Source organism: Esox lucius, chromosome 12 (genome assembly GCF_011004845.1).
Source record: "Esox lucius isolate fEsoLuc1 chromosome 12, fEsoLuc1.pri, whole genome shotgun sequence".
Taxonomy (NCBI): Eukaryota; Metazoa; Chordata; class Actinopteri; order Esociformes; family Esocidae; genus Esox; species Esox lucius.
In genome coordinates this window covers 1193603-1219074 of record NC_047580.1, presented here as the reverse complement: position 1 = coordinate 1219074, position 25472 = coordinate 1193603, and the positions used below count along the sequence as shown (strand labels likewise).

Sequence of the window (25472 nt, the reverse complement as noted above, 5' to 3'; positions counted from 1 at the left end):
TTTGTGTGTTCCATCCATGGATAAAATCTGTAAAAACTTCAGGGAAAGGATCAAACCAGGATAGAAAACACATACAGTTGACAAAGGTGACCAAGAGGTAAAAGCATCTGACCAGTAAAAACAATTGCTAGATCATAACCCAGAGCCAGCTAGATGAAAAACAGCTGTCAGTCTGTCCTTCAGCAAGGCAGTTAGCCAAGTTGCTCGCCGCATGCTCATTGTGGCAGTGTTAAATACAGAAGCTAAGTCTGTTGGACAAAATCGAATTTCAAAAGCACAAAATACTCAAGTGATAGAGAAGTGTAAAGCCTTTGTCACGTCTTTGTGGTGGCAGGATAAACAAAAGTTTATTTAATTACGAAGACTTACTTGAAACAATGCTTTGACAACATGGGAAATGGACGTCACATGAAACACAATGAACAACAAAGGAACAAGGAACTGGGGAGACTAAATACAGAAGTGATCAAGAGAAAAACGAGAAACCGCTAATAGCAATGAATATGTGGGATTGACACAACAGAACCGAGAAACAGACTAAATAGAACTAAAGACACTGAACATAGAAATGCAAGAAAAATACATTTCTATGGGAGAAAATGTGGTTAAAGAAATATGTAATGTAAATTCATTTCCAAAGAGACATGTTTCTGATTTACTATTTGTGGTCTTGCATTGGTCTTGCTGGGCTTGGCTCCAGAAATAAGCCACTGATTAAACGTATCAGAAAATATGATCCAATGATTGTTACCTTGTGGCACAGTCTTCACAGTTTAATGCCCCAGCAGTGAACATTATTTTGAGAGAAATGCATTGTATTGTGAGAATCTTCAAGCCATTTGCGATTTTCAAGCCAAATGAACCATTGCAGAATGGGTTATCTGAGTCAGGCTAGCATAAATGGACACAGAAAGGCAGAGATGTGCAGTATTCCTTTTAATTTAGTTGTATTACGTATCGTAATTACTTTTGAGTATTTTGTCATTTTAAATTAAGATTGGGTTAGAACTGGTTCACAAAACAGGACCGAAAACCAAAAAAGAAATTTTCAAGGAACAGAAAGAGAACAAGGAAGTAACATTATCTCTAGTGTTCTGGTTCTGGTGACTTTTCTGGTTCGGATGCACAAGCTTCTTAGCTGTCAAATTTGTGTTACCTAGCTATAGCTGATCCAGGCAGGGCTTTGAGCTAAGTCTCTGACATTGAAAGGATGTTCAAAGTCCCTTCAGAGAAGTCACTTATTTGTAGGTGTTTTGTATAATTCTGGAAGCAATTATATAAACTAATAGCCTTAACATAACCATGCATGAAACCATAGTGCCCAGTGCTTCAAGCCTACTTCATACTCTCTCACCTCCTTGCATGCAAAATTTCAGTCAGATCTCGGCCCTGAACCTGTCAAACATATAAACCACTACCTAGCTTGCCCATTCCGTAATGAGCTGCTAAATCTTAATTGGTTTTATTAATTTAATGAGCTTAATGTAATTTAAAATCTAAACATTTTTACAAGATGGAACAAAAACATAGATCTTTTATTGGTGTTTTACACAGTGCCAAACTTTATTTTAACAATTGAAATTTCATATGCTCAATGCTTAGTTTATTTTTAATAATCGAAATGTTCAAAGGTCACATGTTTTTAAAAGAGAGCAAATTTGTTGTCCACAAAATATCAAATTGATGTTTGTAGCTGGAAATGGCAGATTTTTTATAGGATATCTACATAGTTTAGATTTGATTACATTCAACTTCATTGTCACTGAAAAAGTACAAGTAGAGTACAGCGAAATGCAATTAGCATCTAACCAGAAATGCAAATTGAACAGGGCAGAAAATGTACAAGTATTTACAAGTACAGAGGCCCATTATCGGCAACCAACAGTCCTTTGTTCAAATGGCAGAATGTTTGCTAATCCAAATATATCATTTTAAAAAGCTAATTGATTATTAGAAAACTCTTTTGCAATTATGTTGTGCTGAACAACGAAGCAATAAAACTGGCCTCCTTTAGTCTAGTTGAGTGTATGAAGTATCAGCAATTGCGGGTTCGATTACATTCTCCTGAAACTCATCAGTCTATTTTTGTTCTGAGAATTGAAGGCTATTCCATGCAAGATATTGCCAAGAAACTAAAGATCTTGTACAACACTGTATACAAATACATTTGAGTGTCTAGTTTAATGAGAAACAGACGCCTCACAGGTCTCCAACTGGCAGCTTTATTAAATAGTACCTGAAAAACACCAGTCTCCATGTTGACAATGAAAAGAGGACTCAGAGATGCTGGCCTTCTAGGCAGAGTTGTAAAGAAAAAGCCATATCTCAGACTGGACAATAAAAATAAATGATTAAGGTGGTAAAAACAACACAGACACTGGATAGAGGAAGATTAGAGAAAGTTTTATGGACAGAAAAATCTAAATTTGAGATATTCAGATTACAAAGAAGAATATTTGTGAGATGCAGACCAAATGAAAAGATGCTGGAAGCATTCTTCACGCCATCTGTCAAGCATGATGGAGGCAATGTGATGGTCGGGGGGGCGTTGGGGGTGGTAAACAGAGGTGGAAAGAGTAACAAAATGTTGTACTCAAGTAAAAGTACTGTTACTTAATTGACATTTTACTGAAGTACAAGTAAAGTTACCAGTCTATTTTAGTGCAGATCATCCAATAAAACATTTTAAACATTACTACAATCACTAAATATGGCATGAACTGTGGATTCAGTAGAGCATCCTTTTCTTAAACAGAAAAGACAGACTACAAAACATTAAATCTAAATTCGGTCAGGGACCTTCAAGAATTTAAAGACCAAACTGTGCCATTGTCAGATAACAGACCTGTCGAATAACAAAACATCAAATGAACAACGTGGTCTATTCTTCTCTGTATATCTTTACACTATGAACTTTTTGTTAAGTTTGAGTAGCAGTTGGTTTTCAAAGTTAGGATTTCATCCTTGCCCACTTCGCAGTGAATAACATTCCAGCACTGCTGAATAGATGCTCACAGGCAGCTGAGGCAGGAAGACCAGTGTTGAGTTTGAGAGAGAGGTTTTTGATGTGTGGAAATGAGTTCAACAGATCCATTTTGTTTGAGATACAAGCAAGGTACCCATCTAGCTCCCCTGTCCCTTGTGACCTTCTGGCCTTCATTGAGGAGAAGAAATCTTCTTCATCTGATGAATGTTGCCCAACTTGCTCCACTTCTGCCTCTGCCATCTGGTCAATGTGTTGTCTCACATAGACCAGACCTGTTGAACGACAACACAACAATGCATATTTAATATTTCTGTCAATGCAGAAACTGCAAAGATTCATTTTACTGTACTTACACAACACTGGATTATTGAGTAGTAACAAAATAGACAAAACTGGGATTGATAATTAGCAACTGATTACACTATGATATAAAACAATGAAATCATTCCTGCTTCTATGATTTCAGTCCTCTCAGTCCAGGTGTTCTGGAACTTTGGCAGAAGGATTGCTGCAGCAATCAGTTCAGGGTCTTGCATCATCCCACCAAAACGCTTTTGGACACCATCCTGAACTGCTCTGATATAAGGGGCAGACACATTTTGGAGGATGTCTCCAATCTGCTGAATTTTGCTTGTAACTGGAAGATCACCGGCAGGAGCCACCCCATGTGTGTGTTGGTCTCAGACTGAAGAATGTTCAATGCCTTCACAACAGGTTTCATAACAGTGCAATACTCAGTCAGGAAAACAATTTCAGCTGGACTCAGCCAGTAGGACATACAACAAATGCAAATTTTTAGACATTTCTTGCAGGAATAGGTGTGGATTAAATATTTTAAAAAATATAAGAAGGGGAACTTTGGGAAATTATTTTCATTTGTGTTATTTTATACTTATTTTATTATATTGTTTAAATTATATTAAAAAAACTCACATTTTCACTTTGAATTCTTCACAGACATTTCTGATAGCGTCTTCGCCTTTGTCTTGTATGATCCTTAAGATTCTCTCCACAGCCATGTATGTAGAGTTCCACCTAGTCTGATTTGGCCGGATGAGCTGGAGCTTGCATTTATCTTCAACAGTTTCTGCTGCCATGTATGACCGACCTGTCTTGTTCCACATTACTTGGCATTTCCCAAAGGCAGCTCGTGATAGCCGTTTGTATGTGTCATTGTTCTTTTCTGCCAAGGCAGCATCTGTTGTGGCGACTAAATTTAACAAGTGGCATGCACACCTTTGATGTGGAGGAAGCTGGTACTCAAGACCACTGTCTTGTTCCAGGATGTCAAATGTGTCCAGGTACTCAGCTTTGGGCTCTTCAGAAGAGTCTTGTTCTGATTCGGACTCTGCTTCCTCAGTTTGGCTTTTCTCACCAAAAACACTAAATGCCTTGATAAAGTTTGAGCCGCTGTCTGTTGTGGTTCTTACCACTTCTCCCTTTATTCTGTACTGACAATGAATGTCATCAAGAGTGCCTGCCAGGACATCAAAGGTGTGTGACCATCTCAATCTCTGGCAAGCAAGTGCGGCGGATCTCCTCTCCAAGGTTTCCTCATCAATCCAATGAGCTGTCACCCCTATGAAACTTTGCTGGTGCGCAGTCCAGCAATCAGTAGTCGTGGGGTGTGACAGCAAAGTCTTCTTCAACTGAATGGCAGCATCATCAATTCTGGTCCGGAGAGTGGGTCTGGATATGACTTTGCACTGTTGATTCAGTGCAAGTAAAAGTTCTTTAAAAGCAGGTTGTTCAACCAAAGAAAATGGATGAAGACCATCACAAATAAAGTTGATCATGAGCTTATCAACCTTTGCCTGTGACACACATTTGTTTGCACCCAGTGCAAATACGTCACTTATTTTTGCTTGCTTGGCTGGGATTTCTGGTGGTTCCAGGGTTCGCTTCCGTGTTGCCACAAAGTCACTGAAGGCCTTCAGCTTTCATGGATGTTTTCTCTGTAACCAAAAAATGTTCATCATTTAAATCAATGTCATGTTCATTAAACATGCTGAATTTTAAATATTTACATTCATTGATAAAAGGTTTTCTACACACATTACATTTTGTCTTTATATTTCATAGTGCACAATTCTCGCTCACTGAACCTTAAGATAAGAATATGACTATGAAAAAAAATGTCTAAATTAAAAGGGAAGGGATAGTACAGTAGTACAGTAGAAATGTCCCTGTGGCGTTCCTACCAGTCTAACAGGATATACAGAAATATAAACTGTCTGCGCTGCATTATAAATAATAAATTAAATATGGAATAACTTCTTATTAAAGCTACACTTTTCTCCGTTACCTTTGTTCTTTGATTAACTTTAATTACATAAATCGTTAGTGTCTGTCTGCTGTCACTTTAAGATCTGCGCCCTGTCACGCGCACCTTTTAAGTTCATTTAAGATGTTTTTTTGTTGTTTTTTTACTCATTTAAGACAATACTCGACAAAATGGGCATTTTGGCATAATTCTGTGTTTTATTGTACGCGAAGAGAACTCGATTCTGGCGCGTCTTTCAGACAAGGTCTGCGTCTCAATCACCTCCTCCTAGTGCAGTAGTGAAAGCACTGATCATGGATTTGCCACATTCATGTACACGATATAGCATACTGATTCACCACCTAGTTAACTAGGGGCTGATTGAGACGCAACCAGGACATTATTAAGAGACAGCGGGTTCTCTTTCGTCTTGTCGCGCTGAAATGTTTTTTAAAGCATTGCATGAATAGGAGCGTGATCATAATATAACGCTAGACAAAGGATGATATAAAAAAAATCGGATGCTGGGTTAATTGTGTTATATATATAGGCCCACCCCTAGCCCAGGGTTTGGGAGCTGGGTCTCCGTCATGCTTACGGTTGCCAGATTTCAATATTTTAATCCCCTAGTCAGAGCTTTTCTGTTAAAAGAACACGTTTTCTACCCGGTCTTTTTAATAGTATCTGGCAACCATGCGCGCGCGCGTTCTCTACACTGCTGAAGAATCGCGGATGATCTGAAAACACAGACAAGTACCGGTAAACTGGAGTTCAGCCATCTCATTTGAGATTTTCTACTTAAACTAAAGTGTCATTCAGTCGGTCTGTGTTCTGTCACGAGCCGCTTGCGCTGTTTGTACTTCTAAATCTGCGATCAAAATGCAGGCTGATATCCAGCAGTGTTTTTAATATTTATCTTATTATACGAGCAAGAATGCAATGTTTCTTGAATATGAAACACGATTTCAAATGTGACATTGATTTTAACAGTTCAACAAACTAAAGGGTAACATTAGTATCACTCCGTTTTTATTATCATTGCATATTTATTGAACATTGTTTTATTTAAAGCATTATTTATTTTATAAAGGTATAAACTGAACTGGAAAAATTGTTTAAAGGGGGAAAATATTGTCCCTTAATGGAAAAGGTGTGACTGCAGTCTAAGTAGAAGAAAGGGGGTACGGCACTAAATAATTGGAGAACTACTGAACTAAGGAAAATGAATACCACAAATTGCACAAAGCTACTGCTAAGACTGCAATGTCAAGCCTGTTTCATTTTCATTTCTCATAATCTTAATTGAATTGGCCTAGAGAGTAAAATTATAAAGACATTTTTTGTCTAAAGACTACCAAAATAGGTACTCTGTAACTGCAGTTTGACTAAAAATTCAATGACTTTTCGTCTACTAAAACTAGAATATAACTATGAAAGACAAAATGACTGAATTGTGACTAAGACCAATAAGCATTTTTGTCTGAAGAAGAAAACTTATCATGTACTTCACACATAATTCTGAATGCCTTCGGCAGAATTCAAATGAGCCATTTTAATCTAGATTAATCTAGATGAATTCCAAGATTACAGTTAGATTAATCTAGATTTAAAAAATGCATCTATGCCCACCACTATATAAATGTATTGAATAAATCGCCTGCGTTAAAGCGCTTATTTTGAGCTAGTTATCACGTTATAGTCTACAGCAATGCTTAAAATGCAAAATCAGCAGATCTAACGTTACACCAAATAACACTTCAATTCATTTTATATGACAGTTAAATCATGACACTGGAAATAGAGCTAGCTTAATTGTACATTGAAAATTTTGCACCAGCTAATCACCGACTCTCATGATAACAAGGTCACGCACTGATGCAACGCAAGAGTATGCTACAACAATTATGTAAACTAACTAAAGTACAAAGTAATATTATGCAAGTATACAAGTAATATTAACTTACCACAACATGCTTACGGAGGTTTGAAGTAGAGTTTTTATAAGCTGCCAGTTCAGTCGACTTGGGCAAACACAGTTTACACTGCATGATAAAGCTGTCACCTTTCTTGCACTTGAAGTCAAAGTGGTCGCTAAAATATGGCCAGGGGTTTGCTTCAAAAGAAGTTGATGGTATTTCGATTTTAGCTGGGTTTGCTTCTGTTTTGTCCGTCTCCATCATTCTTGTTTAGCGCGTTCGTTCTCCCGCCCATCAATCAACCAGTGCAGTAGCATTTTTTATTCCTTAGCATTTTTTTTTTACTCAGTAACGGATATGATTTAAAACGTAGCGAAGTACAATACTTCAAACAAAAAATACTTAAGTAAAAGTAAAATTACAGATTTAAAAAAATACTTTAAAAAGTAGAAGTACACTAAAAAACTACTAAATTACAGTAACGCGAGTAAATGTAATTCGTTACTTTCCACCTCTGGTGATGAAGTGGGGATTTGTACTGGGTGCAGTGGTAGATTGGTACAGTCTAACTTGCAGGAGGTACTTCAGGTACCTCTTCAGATTACCTCAAGTTGACGACTAGAATGACAAAAAATCTGCATGGCTGTAATTGGAGGATTCTTTAACAGAAGCACAGTTTGAACAATTATTTCAATAAAAAATAATCGTATAACCTTGTTAATTACTATTCCTATTCATTTTGCTACATTTCATATGCAAAGTCATTTCATATATGTTTTCATGGAAATCAAGAACATGCCTAAGTGACCCCAAACGTTTGACCTGTAGTGTAAATCTAATTATATACAGCATGCTTTTCACATTTATATTTGTAGTTTCCTTATTTAGTACCCAGAGTGACTTCCAGTTTGTCTAACTAAAGTAGAGCAACAACCACATTGCAGAGTTATGGATTTCTTTCAAAATGTATTTAGGAAATACAGTATCTATTTATAAAATGTTCAAATGTATATTGAATTTTGTTTTAATACATTGGTCTTCAGGGTACTGGGTAAATGTATTATTATAACTTTTCTATTTGTACTTTGTTATTAATCCTAACCCTAACTACCATACCATACCATCTTCTTCCGCTTATCCGGGGCCGGGTCGCGGGGGCAGCAGTCTAAGCAGGGATGCCCAGACTTCCCTCTCCCCAGACACTTCCTCCAGCTCTTCCGGGGGGACACCGAGGCGTTCCCAGGCCAGCCGGGAGACATAGTCCCTCCAGCGTGTCCTAGGTCTTCCCCGGGGTCTCCTCCCGGTGGGACGGGACCGGAACACCTTCCCAGGAAGGCGTTCCGGAGGCATCCTGAAAAAGATGCCCAAGCCACCTCAGCTGACCCCTCTCGATGTGGAGGAGCAGCGGCTCTACTCTGAGCTCCTCCCGGGTGACCAAGCTTCTCACCCTATCTCTAAGGGATCGCCCGGCCACCCTGTGGAGAAAGCTCATTTCGGCCGCCTGTATCCGGGATCTTGTCCTTTCGGTCATGACCCAAAGCTCATGACCATAGGTGAGAGTAGGAACGTAGATTGACTGGTAAATCGAGAGCTTCGCCTTGCGGCTCAGCTCTTTCTTCACCACGACAGACCGATACATCGACTGCATTACTGCAGAAGCTGCACCGATCCGTCTGTCAATCTCCCGTTCCATCCTTCCCTCACTCGTGAACAAGACCCCTAGATACTTAAACTCCTCCACTTGAGGCAGGCACTCTCCACCAACCTGAAGTGGGCAAGCCACCCTTTTCCGACTGAGGATCATGGCCTCGGATTTGGAGGTACTGATTTAACCCTAACTAACTTTTTTTTAATCCCATGTCTGCCTAAAGGTAGAAACTGTTTTTCTGCATGAAAATTTTTTCCTGGTTGCTGGTAGCATTATTTTATAAATTTACAGCATGTTGGATCAACTTGAAATAATATAACTGCAATAATAGTAGTTGTAGTATTTCACAACATTTCCTATACCAAAATTATTTTAGGGACATAAAAAAGTGCATCTTAAATTGCTGAATTCTTTTGGCCAACGGAAATAGCTCTGACCTCTGTTGGCAAATGGAAATGCTGCACCCCTTACAGCTTTTTTTAGTTGTTCATCTAAAAGTTATGAGCGCTATCAGTTAGATCTGGTGGGGCTTACATCCACTCACAGTCTCGGTTCTGGAACCGTACTCCTGGATAGGGGATGGACTTCATTCTTCTCTGGAGTTGACCAGGGTGTGAGGCGCCGGTCAGGGGTTGGGATACTCACAAGCCCCCGGCTGAGTGCCACTATGTTGGAGTTTACCCCAGTGGATGAGAGGGTCGCCTCCCTACGCCTACGGGTTGACCGGGAAAACCCAAATGGGTAGTGCGGGTAAACTGGGAACGTCTGGAGGAGGCCCCTGTCCGAAAGATCTTCAACTCACACCTCCGGCGGAGCTTTTCTGGCATCCCTGTGTAGGTTGGAGGCATTGAACCTGAGTGGTCGATGTTCAAAGCCTCCATTGCTGTAGCTGCGGCGGGGAGCTGTGGTCTAAAAGTCTTAGGTGCATCAAGGGGCGGTAACCCTCGAACACCCTGGTGGACACCGGTGGTCAGGGAAGCCGTCCGACTGAAGAAGGAGGCCTTCCGGGATATGTTATCCCGGAGGACTCCGGAGACGGTTGCAGTGTACCGACAGACCCGAAGGGCTGTGACCTCTGCTGTGAAAGAGGCAAAACAGAAGGTGTGGGAGGAGTTTGGGGAAGCCATGGAGAAGGACTTTCGGTCGGGACCAAGGTGTTTCTGGAAAACCGTCCGCCACCTCAGGAGGGGAAAACGGGGAACTATCCAAGCTGTGTACAGTAAGGATGGGACACTGTTGACCTCAACTGAGGTGGTAATTGGGCAATGGAAGGAACACTTTGAGGAACTCCTAAATCCCACTAACACGCCCTCTATAGTGGAGGCAGAGCTGGAGGCTGATGGGGAAGCTTCGTCAATCTCCATGGCAGAAGTCACTGAGGTAGTCAAACAACTCCACAGTGGCAAAGCTCCGGGGATTGATGAGATCCGTCCAAAAATGTTGAAAGCTTTGGGTGTGGAAGGGATGTCTTGGTACACCTCTTTAACATTGCGTGGGAGTTGGGGAAAGTGCCTAAGGAGTGGCAGACCGGGGTGGTGGTTCCCCTGTTCAAAAAGGGGGACCAGAGTGTGTGTGCCAATTACAGGGGTATCACACTTCTCAGCCTCCCTGGGAAAGTCTACTCAAAGGTACTGGAAAGGAGGGTTCGGCAGATAGTCGAACCTCAGATTGAAGAGGATCAATGCAGATTCTTTCCTGGTCGCGGAACAACCGACCAGCTCTTTACTCTTGCAAGGATCTTGGAGGGGGCCTGGGAATATGCTCATCTTGTCTACATGTGTTGTGTGGATCTGGAGAAGACGTATGACCGGGTCCCCCGTGGGAGGTGCTGCGGGAGTATGGGGTGAGGAGGTCCCTTCTGAGGGCTATCCAATCCCAATACGTCCAAAGTGAGAGCTGTGTTCGGGGTACTCGGTAGTAAGTCAGACTGGTTCCAGGTGGGGGTTGGCCTCCGCCAGGGCTGCGCTTTGTCACCAATCCTGTTTGTAACTTTTATGGACAGGATATCGAGGCGTAGTCGGGGTGGGGAGGGATTGCAGTTCGGTGGGCTGGGGATCTCATTGCTGCTTTTTGCGGATGATGTGGCCAACGGTCTGTGAACTTCAGCACTCACTGGACCGGTTTGAAGCTGAGAGCGAAGCGGTTGGGATGAGCACCTCTAAATCTGAGGCAATGGTTCTCAGCAGGAAACCGATGGAGTGCCAACTCCGGGTAGGGGATGAGGCGTTACCCCAAGTAAAGGAGTTCAAGTATCTCGGAGTCTTGTTCGCGAGTGAGGGGACAATGGAGCGGGAGATTGGCCGGAGAATCGGAGTAGCGGGGGTGGTATTGCATTCGCTTTACCGCACCGTTGTGACGAAAAGAGAGCTGAGCCGAAAGGCAAAGCTCTCAATATACCGGTCAATTTTCCTTCCTACCCTCACCTATGGTCATGAAGGCTGGGTCATGACCGAAAGAACAAGATCGCGATTACAAGCGGCTGAAATGGGTTTTCTCAGAAGGGTGGCTGGCTTCTCCCTTAGGGATAGGGAACTCGGAGTAGAGCCGCTGCTCCATAGCATCGAAAGGAGCCAGTTGAGGTGGTTCGGGCATCTGGTTAGGATGCCCCCAGGACGTCTCCCTAGGGAGGTGTTCCAGGCACGTCCAGTTGGGAGGAGACCTCGGGGTAGGCCCAGGACTAGGTGGAGAGATTTTATTTTGACACTGGCTTGGGAACGCCTCGGGATCCCCCAGTCAGAGCTGGCAAATGTGGCTCGGGAAAGGGACGTTTGGGGTCCCCTGCTGGAGCTGCTGCCCCCGTGACCCGATACCGGATAAGCGGATGAAGATGAAAAGTTAAGCATATCATTCTGGTAACATCCTTTAGAGGGGAGCAAATTCATGATATTATGATTTTGTATGTAAGAGCCATAATGTGAGAATGTAATAAATGACAATAGATAGTGAGAGGAAGAGGGAGAGCTGCGTTAGGCTCGAAAGCATATCGTTTTTTTAATGTGTGATACAATGTAATATAAAACCTTCTTGTCAGGAAATGTTGTTAAACTGAATTACATCTCCTGTCATTCGCATCAGACTAAAGTAATTGTGCCTACAGCATATTCTTGGCTTATGTTGACATCCAGAAGGAATGCCATTACAATCTTTAATATAACTAGAGAGGTTAAGTAGAACTAATGAAAAGACAGTTGCACCAAGGTGATAGATATTGAGCATGAATGTAATTGAATTAAGCTTGACACAATGTATGAGAGTACTAACTATCTCTGTATGGAGGACACTAGGTAGGAAATGTGATGTCCCATTACTGATGGGTCCCAAACACCCTGTCCATACCACCTGTTAGGAACTGTGTATGTGACTGTCATAGGACTCTCTGAATAGACCCTTGGGTCATAGGTTGGAATACGCCATACAAGGGTATTTTGTAGGACAAACTATTTCTTATAATAGTCTGTGTAATGGTTGGCTATGAATACTGACCACCTCCTATGTGTCCTGGTATAAATGACTGTGTTTAAGTTGTAAGCATTTGGAGAGAACAAGGAAAGAACTATGGAAGGTTATCATCGTAAACCTCATGCTGAATAAAGGCTCTCCCCTGACTTCCGGTTGCATTCATTTTGTTCATGGATCACAAATGGACAGAATCTAACAAAGGAGAGCAAGAAAATGGTTTTAAGGTAGATAAGTAGAAGTTGTCTGAGAGTGCTAGAGTGGCACTTTTATACAGTGTTAAATCTAACTGTGTGACTAACTTCTCTATCACTTACTTGATGTCATCTTCATTTGCAAAGATGATGACCCCCCGCGCATTGGAAGTCTCCATCAATCTGTTAATGATTTTGTCAAACTCCCCCGGCTTTGGTTCCCGTGGTATCTTGATAGACTGTGCAATGCACAGACCTCCTTTTGGTAGAGAAGACATGGCCATTAAAGTTTGCACCGTTTGACTGAAAATTATATTTGACAGTAGAACATGTGAGTACCAACAATAATCTATGTTTAGGTTCTCTGAGATGGTGTGATTAAATTGTGATAGCCAGTGCCAAGAACTTTCAGACCACAGTGAGTGGAGGCAATAGACATCAGAATTCATGTTTTTAGCTAGAACAGATTATAGGTTTATTATAAATATAAACTGACATATATAATTAATAACCATTGTATCAAGATGAGAGGAGAGTAGCATGACTGTACCTGCCTCTCGGGAGATCTGCTGAAAGGAATCAACTCCGCTTTCACCATAGCTTCCCTCTGATGCCAATGTAGACACATAGTTCCAGCCCATAGCTTTGACTATGTCCACCATAGCCTGGGCTTGGTATGAATCAGGTGGAACCACACGAGAGAAGAAGTCGTACCGGTTATTGTCACTTAATTCTGGGGCAGTGGATGCATAGCTGATCTGGGGAATCTGAAGCAAAACAAAGAATATGGTAAACCAGCCAGACTCCTTATCATAAATATATACTACAGACTACTAATAAAACACAATTTGATCCGCTGTATGAGTGCAAAATGCTTCTTAAATCTAAAATAATTTGCAATATGTACCTGTTTTCCCCCAGGTGTTTTGCAACCATTAAATCTTTTCAATCTAATGCTTTATTCAACATATCAATTTAATAGAACTTTGGCTGTCAATGCACAAATTGCTACTTCATTTATTTCCCATGGCTCTTTGCTTCTATAACGTCACTGGATAATGTATATGGTCACTCACTTCAGTGCTTTCTAGGCTTTAGTTATTCTGAAAATAGGTTTAGGGGTTGATCTGTCAAATGAGAGAAATTGTAGACAGAGATGGAGGGATGTAAAAGAGAAGGAGAGAAAAAGAGCGAGTAAACATTGGACAGATTATCTGTTTGGGATTAGAGGGGTTTTTAGTCAAATTAAGTTAAACACAGAGGGACAGAGATGTAGAGGCTGTTTCTCAGCTTTACCTCACACAATGCCTATAACATGTGCTTTGTAGCCAACCCAAGCCTCAACTCATTCTACACATTATTATAAAACGTGTATGGGTGCCCTCTCTCAAAATTAAGGCATATAAACAATAGGACAAATAAAAGTACATTTCATTCGACAATAAAAAGCTATGATTACCTACAGGGGTAAGAACCAACTAGATTAATTCCTAAATGATATCACATGGGATCAGCCTAGCACACAGATGAAATACCGACGGGCCAACCAGACAGAGAATTTCACTCTCATTCATCAGAGACCACGATCCAAATCCAATATTTTAATCAACATAATGGTTTCTGGAACCTACTGTGGTTGCTTTGTGACTAAGTATACTGTAAACCCTATTTTTTACTCAAATGTTTCTACTGTGCTTTAGGTGGTGTAACTCACAGTTAGAGAAATATTCCTAATGACTTAAAACATTGATGTTATACAGACTTTTACAAAATAAAACTATGTTTCAAATTATAATGTTCCTAGCATGCTCAGCTTCAGGTTGATATTTTTGCAATTGTTTTATTATCCTTTTTTTGCATTTACACTGACTTATTAAGTAATCTTAGCTACACAAACATCAAAAACATAAATTTGTCTAAAGTAATCCAATCATGTAGTAAAACAAATATTTTGCACCCACTACTGAAATTATTGTAACAATCTTCCTGTCAAAACTTAGGATGGATTCCAACAGGAAATATGCATTTCCTTATGGCTAGTAATGTAAAATTCTGATGAAATTCCCAGGTTTCCAGCAATCTCAGCAGAAAAGATTTGATTTAATTTTTGAAAACATGGACATTTTCTGGCAGCTGTGCAAGGATTATTTTATTTTGAGGTTCGGAAAATAGTAATCTACGAGCCAACAGTTGTCAATTAATAGACATTATAGGAAATTAATGTGTTCAATAACCATGTCTCTGTCGTTAACAAATACTGTCATCAGTGGTAACTCTATAGTACACTTTAAAAGGGCAATGCATATTGGGATGTGGTTTAGTAGATTATACAGTTCCCTTAAGCAAATACAACTCAAATCTAAAACACTGTTTAGGTTTTATAAACTGAAAATATTTGTGTGTGCTTTCTCAATAATTTAAGAATTATGCAATGAAAAGATACGTTTAACTAACCCTAAACATATAAGTTCTGCAAACCTTTATAAACTTAAATACACTCTCCTAAAGGATTATTAGGAACACCATACTAATACTGTGTTTGAACCCTTTCGCCTTCAGAACTGCCTTAATTCTAAGTGGCATTGAATCAACAAGGTGTTGAAAGCATTCTTTAGAAATGTTGGCCCATATTGATAGGATAGCATCTTGCAGTTGATGGAGATTTGTGGGATGCACATCCAGGGCACGAAGCTCCCATTCCACCACATCCCAAAGATGCTCTCTTGGGTTAAGATCTGGTGACTGTGGGGGCCATTTCAGTACAGTGAACTCATTGTCATGTTCAAGAAACCAATTTGAAATGATTCGAGCTTTGTGACATGGTGCATTATCCTGCTGGAAGTAGCCATCAAAGGATGGGTACATGGTGGTCCTAAAGGGATGGACATGGTCAGTAACAATGCTCAGGTAGGCCGTGGCATTTAAACGATGCCCAATTGGCACTAAGGGGCCTAAAGTGTGCAAAGAAAACATCCCCCACACCATTACACCACCACCACCAGCCTGCACAGTAGTAACAAGGCATGATAGATCCATGTTCTCATTCTGTTTACGCCAAATTCTGACTCTACCATCTGAATGTCTCAACAGAAATTAAGACTCATCAGACCAGGCAACATTCTTCCAGTCTTCAACTGTCCAATTTTGGTGAGCTCGTGCAAATTGTAGCCTCTTCTTCCTATTTGTAGTGGAGATGAGTGGTACCCGGTGGGGTCTTCTGCTGTTGTAGCCCATCCGCCTCAAGGTTGTGCGTGTTGTGGCTTCACAAATGCTTTGCTGCATACCTCGGTTGTAACGAGTGGTTATTTCAGTCAAAGTTGCTCTTCTATCAGCTTGAATCAGTCGGCCCATTCTCCTCTGTCCTCTAGCATCAACAAGGCATTTTCGCCCACAGGACTGCCGCATACTGGATGTTTTTCCCTTTTCACAACATTCTTTGTAAACCCTAGAAATGGTTGTGCGTGAAAATCCCAGTTACTGAGCAGATTGTGAAATACTCAGACCGGCCCGTCTGGCACCAACAACCATGCCACGCTCAAAATTGCTTAAATCACCTTTCTTTCCCATTCTGACATTCAGTTTGGAGTTCAGGAGATTGTCTTGACCAGGACTACAACCCTAAATGCATTGAAGCAACTGCCATTTGATCGGTTGATTAGATAATTGCATTAATGAGAAATTGAGCAGATGTTCCTAATAATCCTTTAGGTGAGTGTATATTAAGGCAAAATACATTTGAGTTCAGGGAAGTTATTCAGTTTACAGTGTACTTTGGATAATTATATTCACAAATGTCTTCAGGAGGATATGTTTTCATTGTTTTTACTTGTTGTATAATGTACATTGGGGAGAACAAGTCTTTGATACACTGCTGATTTTGCAGGCTTTCCTAAAGCATGTAGAGGTCTGTAATTTTTTATCATAGGTACACTTCAACTGTGAGAGACGGAATCTAAAACAAAAATCCAGAAAATCACATTGTATGATTTTTAAGTAATTAATTTGCATTTTATTGCATGACAAGTATTTGATCACCTAATAATCAATACCTGTATTAACTGCATCTGTTTGAACTTGTTTCCTGTATAAAAGACACCTGTCCACACACTCAATCAAACAGACACCAACCTCTCCACAATGGCCAAGACCAGAGAGCTATGTAGGGACATCAGGGATAAAATTGTAGACCTGCACAAGGCTGGGATGGGCTACAGGACAATAGGCAAGCGGCTTGGACTCTTTAATATCTCACCTGGCACAGCCAGAAGAGGACTGGTCACCTCTCTGAACCTGGGTCCTCTCTAGGTTTCTTCCTAAAATTCAACCTTCTTAGGGAGTTTTTCCTAGCCACTGAAATTCAACACTACTGTTGTTTGCTCCTTGGGGTTTAAGGCTGGGTGTCTCTGTAAAGCACTTTGTAACAACTGCTGTTGTAAAAAGGGCTTTATAAATACATTTGATTGATTGGTGAGAAGGCAACAACTGTTGGCGCAATTATTAGAAAATGGAAGAAGTTCAAGATGACGGTCAATCTCCCTCGGTCTCCCATCTGAAGTTTGCCAATGACCATCTGGATGATCCAGAGGAGGAATGGGAGAAGGTCAAGTGGTCTGATGAGACAAAAATAGAGCTTTTTGGTCTAAACTCCACTAGCCGTGTTTGGAGGAAGAAGAAGGATGAGTACAACCCCAAGAACATTATCCCAACCGTGAAGCATGCAGGTGGAAACATCATTCTTTGGGGATGCTTTTCTGCGAAGGGGACAGGATGACTGCACCGTATTGAGGGGAGGATAGATGAGGCCATGTATCGCGAGATCTTGGCCAACAACCTCCTTCCCTCAGTAAGAGCATTGAAGATGGGTCGTGGCTGGGTCTTCCAGCATGACAACGACCCGAAACACACAGCCAGGGCAACTAAGGAGTGGCTCCGTAAGAAGCATCACAAGGTCCTGGAGTGGCCTAGCCAGTCTCCAGACCTGAACCCAATAGAACATCTTTGGAGGGAGCTGAAAGTCTGTATTGGCCAGCGACAGCCGCAAAACCTGAAGGATCTGGAGAAGGTCTGTATGGAGGAGTGGGCCAAAATCCCTGCTGCAGTGTGTGCAAACCTGGTCAAGAACTACAGGAAACGTATGATGTCTGTAATTGCAAATAAAGGAATCTGTACCAAATATTAAGTTCTGCTTTTCTGATGTATCAAATAATTATGTCATGCAATAAAATGCAAATTAATTACTTAAAAATCATACAATGTGATTTTCTGGATTTTTGTTTTAGATTCCGTCACTCACAGTTGAAGAGTACCTATGATAAAAAGACTTCTACATGCTTTGTAAGAGGGAAAACCTGCAAAATCACGAGATTTGACACTTCAATTCCAATTCGATACCAAGTAAAAAAAAAGAAAATCTGACCTCTATTTTTCTGTCATTTGGTAGTATCGATTGTACTGGAGAATAATTACACAAGTCAAAACATTTACTGAACCAGTCACCATTATAATGGCAAGTGCAACACCTCAACCAGTTTATCTCAATACTCGACAAAAAACAGGAGTGCAGTGTGGAGTAGTTACTTAACATTTCGATCCTATCTACTTGCTAATAACTAGTTGTCCACCACAAATTGTCTATTTTCGCGCCTCTTACTAAGCATACCATATGAGTGTGCGAGTGTAGGGGAGACCAGGGACAGTTGTAACATGGTACGGATGTAACACATTTAATTCCTACAATCAGAACCAAGCTAGAGTGATTACACTCACTCTGAATATGTTCAGTTAGACTGTCTTCTTGCTTACAAAAAAGTGACATTTGAAACTCCCAGAGAATGTTACCAGCCAAGTGTTTTTTCTAGGTCAAAATGTAACTTTTCTGTCAGATGTATTTTTTGTATACTGTCCTGAGATCAAATATCTATCAAACATATATTATTTGAATCAGTATTTTGTAAGCTAAAAATAGAGATGACTAACATGTGTCAAGCTAGAAGTCTGGCTAGTACATATGAGGTGAAAACATGACTGTGATACTGGGACGGTTGTTACGCTTGCTACAGCCGTCCCTGAACTGTCATTCATATTTTAAAAACCCGAAGGCCTACATAAAGTAGATCAAATGCTAAGTTAATGATTATCATTTACAGTTGTGCTCATAAGTTTGCATACCTTTGGAGAATTGGTAATATATGTACCATTTGTAAAGAAAACATGAGTGAGTAGGCAAAACACATCTTTTAATTCTTGTTTTGCTGGAAAGTCCAAGAGTATCCCATGCACAGCTTTCGTGCAGAAGAATGCAAATTGTCTGCCAGTATTTTCTGATAACAAGCTGCATTCATCTTGGAATCAATTTTCAAAATATTCCCCATGCCTTTAGAGCTCACACACCCCCAAAACATCAGTGAACCACCACCATGCTTCACAGTGGGGATGGTATTGTTCACTATAGGCCTTGTTGACCCCTCTCCAAACATAGCGCTTATGGTTGTGACCATAAAGCTCTATTTTGGTCTTGTCACTCTTTGAGGTGTGTCAAGGTATTGTCGGGCATGTTGTAATGCTTTTTTTGTGGCATTGGTGCAGTAATAGCTTCTTTCTGGCAACCCAACCATGCAGCTAATTTTTGTTCAAGTATTTCTGTATTGTGCTCCTTGAAACAACCACACTGTCTTTCTCCAGAGCAGCCTATGTTTCTCCTGAGGTTACCTGTGGATTTTTCTTTGTATTCCGAACAACTCTTCTGGCAGTTTTGGCTGAAATCTTTCTTGGTCTACCTGACTTGGTATCAAGAGATCCCCAAATGTTCCGCTTTTTAATAAGTGATTGAACAGTACTGACTGGCATTTGCAAGGCTTTTGATATTTTTTTGATATCCTTTTCCATCTTTGTAAAGTTCCATTACCTTGTTACACAGGTCTTTTGACAGTTCTTTTCTGCTCCCCATGGCTCAGTATCTAGTCTGCTCAGTGAATCCACGTGCACTATAGTCTTTGACTATACACAGACACTAATTGCAATTTAAAAAGCCCCATGTGTGGGAAATTCACCTTTAATTGCCATTTTCACCTGTGTGTGTCACCTTGTGTGTCTGTAACAAGGCCAAACATTCAAGGGAATGTAAACTTTTGATCAGGGCCCAGAGGTGTTCAATTGGATTAGGTCTGGGGAATGTGAGGGCCAGTCAACAGCATCAATGCCTTTGTCATCCAGGAACTGCCTACACACTCTGTCCACATTTGGCCGGGCATTGTCCTGCACCAGGAGGAACCCAGGGCCCACTGCACCAGTGTAAGGTCTGAAGATGGGTCTGAGGATTTCATCCCAGGAAACTAACAGCAGTCAGGGTACTGTTGGCTATGTTGATGTTTGTTTAGTTTACAACAGAACATATTTTTATCTGTACACAGGACGTCACATTAATTCCAAGCGAGACAGTAATTAGCCAGTGGGTTTACAGTACTGTGATGTGCATTCTGGTTGCAATGTCTATGAAGTAGAGGTAAGACCAGAAGTTGATATTGAGTGAGATGAGATGAGTTTGTAAGACCGAGTATGAAGACAGTCTGTAATATCATGAACAATAGATTATCAAATGCTGATATAAATAACTGATTTACTCTCTCCCTTGACGACCGGGTACGCAATCATCATTTCAACCACTATACAGATTTCTAAGGTGGCATGTGGAGGTCTGTGTGACCCTCCAAAGAAATGCCTCCTCAGACCATCACTGACCCACCACCAAACCAGTTATGCTGGATGATGTTGAGGCAGCATAACATTCACTGTGGCATCTCCAGATTCTTTCACACCATTAACATGTTCTCAGTGTGAACCTGCTCTCATATGTGAAGAGAACGGGACACCAATGGCGGACCTGCCCATTATGGTGTTCTCTGCCGAATACCAATTGAGCTGCACAGTGCTGGGCTGTGAGCATGTGGTCCCACTAGAGGACGTTGGGCCTCCAAGCCACCCTCATGGAGTTTTGCGTCACATTGTCATTGTCTATGTGTAATGTGAAGTGCCGTCCAATCAACCTAGCTGAATTTGGCTGAATCTGAGCAGACAATATATCCCTCCCTATACACTTCAGAATTCATCTGGCTGCTTCTGTCTTCTGTCACGTCATCAATAAACACTAGTGCTCTTAAACTTAACCACACTGTTTAGCCTTTATAGCTTCCTATGTTTTTATCACTTAAACATAACTGCACTGTTTAGTCTTGCAGCTTTTATAGCTTCCTATGTTTTTATCACATTTTATTTTGTTTTATTCTATTTCTGTTTTCTTATTCTATGTTTTCTTATTATGCTGTATTTTATATTTCTCTTTTTGATTTATTTTGTTATTAAATTTATATTTTGCTATCTTTTACCAATCATAATGCAAGTTCTGGTGCTATCAGAGGAATAACCTCTGTGTAAAAGTAACAATCTGGTATGAGGGGCCATATAAGACATTATTCATTCTGGTATTCTCACATACATACATTCTCCTTTCACATACATATATTTTCACTCTCATATACATACATTCTCCTTTCACATACATATATTTTCACTCTCACACATACATACATTCTCCTTTCACATGCATGTATTTTCACACTCACAAACATACATACATTCTCCTTTCACATATATATATATTTTCCCTCTAACATCCATACAGTTTTTTATTCGAAATACATTCTTTAATCTTTAGCAACAACTTCTTAGTAGTTTTTCTTAGTACGTTAGACTATATTTGTGACTAAGATTTAATTTATTTTGGTAATGAACACATCTATAAAATGTGTTTCAACACCTAAATGTGATATAATCAATACTTCGGTAATTACATTTCATCTTTTTACTTTCACAGGACCTGAAAAATGCATTTTAATATGGGCTTCAAAATCCATTTTCTATAATACATTACAATTGTAATGAGAGCATTGTTGACGGTGAAATACATTTGGACGAAACTTAAATGTATTTATACATTTTCAAATACATTTTAGAATAAAAGCGGAAATGTATTTTGAATAAAGTTAAATATATTTATAGATTTTTAAGTACATTTCAGAATAAAAAGTGAAATACATTTTGATACCTGAAATGCTGCTCAATTGAAGAAATAGTATCAGAGGATGTTAAAATAGTTCTTAAAACTCCAATGGCTTGCTGCAAAGCGTTAGTCTCATCTCTGTCCATGCTGATCACGACCTGAACATGACCCTGCTCGAGTTTCTCAGCCAATCAGAGGGTGAGATTGACAGCCAATCACAGCGTGAGAAATGTTCTGCCATCCGTTTCTACTATACTCCTTCCATTTCCACTAAATTTTCTCTCTCACACACACACATTCTTCTCTCACATACATATATTTTCTTTAAACATGCATACATTTTCTGCTTATATACATATATTATAAAAAATTGTGACTGCATGTGCATGAGATCAAAAATGTATGAATATGTATGTTAAATATAGAAATATGAGAAAAATATATATTTGTGTGTGAGTTAAAATATAGAAATATAAGAGTAAACTGTATGAATGTGTGAGTTAAAAATATATTCTTATGAGAGAAAAAACTGTATGTATGTTAGAGTGAAAATATATGTATGTGAAAGGAGAATGTATATATGTGAGGGTGAAAATGTATGTATGTAAAAGGAAAATGTATGTATGTTTGTGAGAGTGAAAATATATGCATGTGAAAGGAGAATGTATTAATGTGAGAGTGAAAATATATGTATGTGAAAGGACAATATATGTTTGTGTGAGAGTGAAAATATATGTATGTGAAAGGAGAATGTATATATGTGAGAGTAAAAATATATGTATGTGAAAGGAAAATGTATGGATGTGAGAGTGAAAATATATGTATGTGAAAGGAGAATGTATGTATGTGAGAGTACCAGAATGAATAATGTCTTATACGGCCCCTCATAATCTGGGGATGACGGATAATGCTAGACCTTGTGCTGCTGTTTAGACATCGATGTAGAGTATTTTCTCACAAAAGGACTGACGTGTTTATCCAAGAGTTGAGTGTGAGGATTGAGATACCGGGGTGGTACAGTAAACAGTTATGGTAACTGTAATTCATTGAGGATGAATATAAAATGCATGTACAGACTTGGCATAAATGTCCCCCTGGAGAGTGACAAGTAAGACATTGTCCAATAATTATTTCACATAGGGACTGACGGGTTCATCCTAGCATTGGAATGCAAGGATTGAGATACCGTAGTGTTGAAGTTCATGCAGTTCCCCTGGAGACAGCTTAGCTAGAGAATTGTAACAATCTGACTGTTTTAACTCCAATGCACTTTGTATTTTTATTTTCACTGTAAAGCACATTGAATTGCTTCTATGTATTAATTGTGCTATATAAATAAACTTGCTTGCTAGTGACCCAGTGCAATTGGAAGCCATGCATGCCCATGCCATCACACTACCTTCACCATGTTTTACAGATGGTGTGGTATGCTTCGGATCATGAGCCGTTCCAAGCCTTCTCCATACTTTTTTCTTTCCATCATTTTGGTACAGGTTGATCTGAGTTTCTTCTGTCCAAAGAATGCTGTTCCAGAACTGGGCTGGCCTTTCTATTCTTGAGGCTTATGAATGGTTTGCACCTTGTGGTGAACCCTTTGTATTTACTCTTGTGAAGTCTTATCTTTATGGTAGACTTGGATAATGATATGCTCTCACTTGCATTGAGAACTCCTTTGACCGTATGTCTTTTGACTTGCAAATGTGAATGCCACAGCTGGAATGAACTCCAGAACTTTTACCTGCTTAATTGATTAAGAAATAACAAAGGTTATATAGCCCACACCTGTCCATGAAACAGCTTTTGAGTCAATTGTCCAATTGCTTTTGGTCCTTTGAAAAAGAGGGGGTTACATATTAAAGGGTTATAATTCCTAAACCCTTCCTCCAATTTAGATGTGAACACAGAAACTGAGAGACTGCACTGTAAGCCCATATTCATTATTGAACTGTAACTTGAATATGTTTTGGTAAACACACAATAACCAAACACACAATAAACCATTGTCCAATTATTTCCGGACCTAACAGTATGTGCAGAATGTGGTTTGGCATTTCTTGCTCATTTCAGCAAGACAATGCCTGAAAAAGACGTTGTCTGGATGGCTGCTTTTATTGCCCCAAAACCTGCTGATACTTCAGTAGTTAGTGTAGGGTATAATGTGTCAGAATGGTGATTTATGGCCCTGGGGGGCGGGACTTCCATATTGATGTGACAGGTGGGCGGGACATCCGGTTTGTAGGGTGGGACTTCCTGTATGACGTATGTTAGGGTGGGACTTCCTGTATGACGTATGTTAGGGTGGGACTTCAGGAGTGACGTATGCATGTCCGGTGACTTTGTGATTTATGATTACATTGATGTGTCAGTGTTTGATGTTTTACAACGCCTGATGAGCAAACCAGACTAGTGTTATAACAGGTGGGTTATGTTTGATGATTAACAAATGGGTCTTAGGGTTCCGGAATGTTAAATTCCCAGGCAGTAAATAAGTGTTGTGTCAGCGGTGTTAAACAAAAGGGTGCCAGGGTTCCAATGCCATGTGGTACAGATGTAAACTTCCATGTTTTACAATGTGGTTGTAACATGTTGTTTTTCCACAAGCACAGGGTTACACGTGAGAGACATGTTTTTCTGTAAGATATAAAGAAGGGGATGGGAAGGGACTTATGATTTTGGATAGTTTCAGCCCAACATTCATTTTAACAAGAGATGGGCTTCAAGGTTATATCTGCCCATTAGTAATGGTCCTTAAATAACCACTAATACAAACTGTAGTACATGCAGGTTACAAAAACATTCCCGGGTCTCACGGTTTGTAGTCCAACACAGCATTACAGCAAACTAAAATCGCATGAGCAATGCTATTATTTTGAAGGAGTATGCATGGCCCAGGGCCAACCACACATTTCGCAAAGGTAGATTGTGTCGCGGTTGGGGTTTTAAAATATTGTTATAAATAAAAACAAGTGTATGTATGAGCAATGTTGAGTTTTGTTATAAAAATTGTTGTTTAAGTCAGCATTAACTTCTAAGTTGCATTATAAGGCAAAATGTTACAAAGTTACCAGCAAGGTCGCATATAAATTTGCATGAACACTGGCGAATCGTTGACAGGTAAGGATAGGTTATTTCAGGTAATTAAAACATTCGTAAAGGCGTCTTTTGAAATTGTACAACAGAGATCAACGCAAGATTGTTTTCCACACATTGGTAGACATTTTTAATAATAGGCAACATTGGTTAAAAAAAATACTATAGTATGTGTGTTAGTATGGGCTTATGCTGTCACTTCCGGGTGAAGATGTGTTGCATTCTCTTAATGACCAACTCGTGAAATCTGATTTTGTATTGCTGTATTATGGTCCTGTGTTTGTTAAATGTTGAACTGATTAATGTCGATATGGTGACAATAGCAAGCGTTTATATGTAAGCAGATGAGTTAATCGTTAATATATACAATTATATGACGTGATGTCATGGCTGAGCTGCGAACATTAACGAGAACGGTGGTTCTACCAGACAGGGTGTATCAATATATTTGGTTGCCAAACGGCTACAATAATCAGAACTAAATAGTTACGTTTTATCCTGAATTTGTATCATTGCAGCATGTATACTTCTAACACAATTTGAATCTAAAGCGAAGAACGATGACATGTAACCAATGACAAAGTTAAGAGGCGTGACTTGCTGGAGGCGCCCCGGCTGCGATGTGAAGACAGAAATTAAACCCTGCAGCATCCACAAAAGTCAGCTGTTGTTTCAAACGTGGTGTATATCGTTTCTGTTGTAAGTACAAGTTATTTTATTTGAATTAATTTATTTGAATTGTGATGCAACTTTTTAAGAATTTGTAAATCAATTTTACGATTGTGCGATCCATTAATTTTTAGCTGTCTTTCATATTGCCTGTTTAAATCTCCGGTTAAGGTTGAGCGGAATTGAACACCGACC

General features: G+C 39.8%; 1 protein-coding gene across 1 annotated transcript in view; it reads right to left on the bottom strand.

Moving 5' to 3' along the window:
• Window positions 1-25472, bottom strand: part of grm6a (glutamate receptor, metabotropic 6a) — a 172598-nt gene that overhangs the window by 95940 nt on the left and 51186 nt on the right. The window contains exons 3-4 of the mRNA XM_029124342.2: window positions 13014-13230; window positions 12587-12722 (exon numbers count right to left, since the gene is read on the bottom strand). Of these exons, the coding sequence (XP_028980175.2) occupies window positions 12587-12722; window positions 13014-13230 (353 nt within the window). The remainder of the gene's footprint in view (window positions 1-12586; window positions 12723-13013; window positions 13231-25472) is intronic.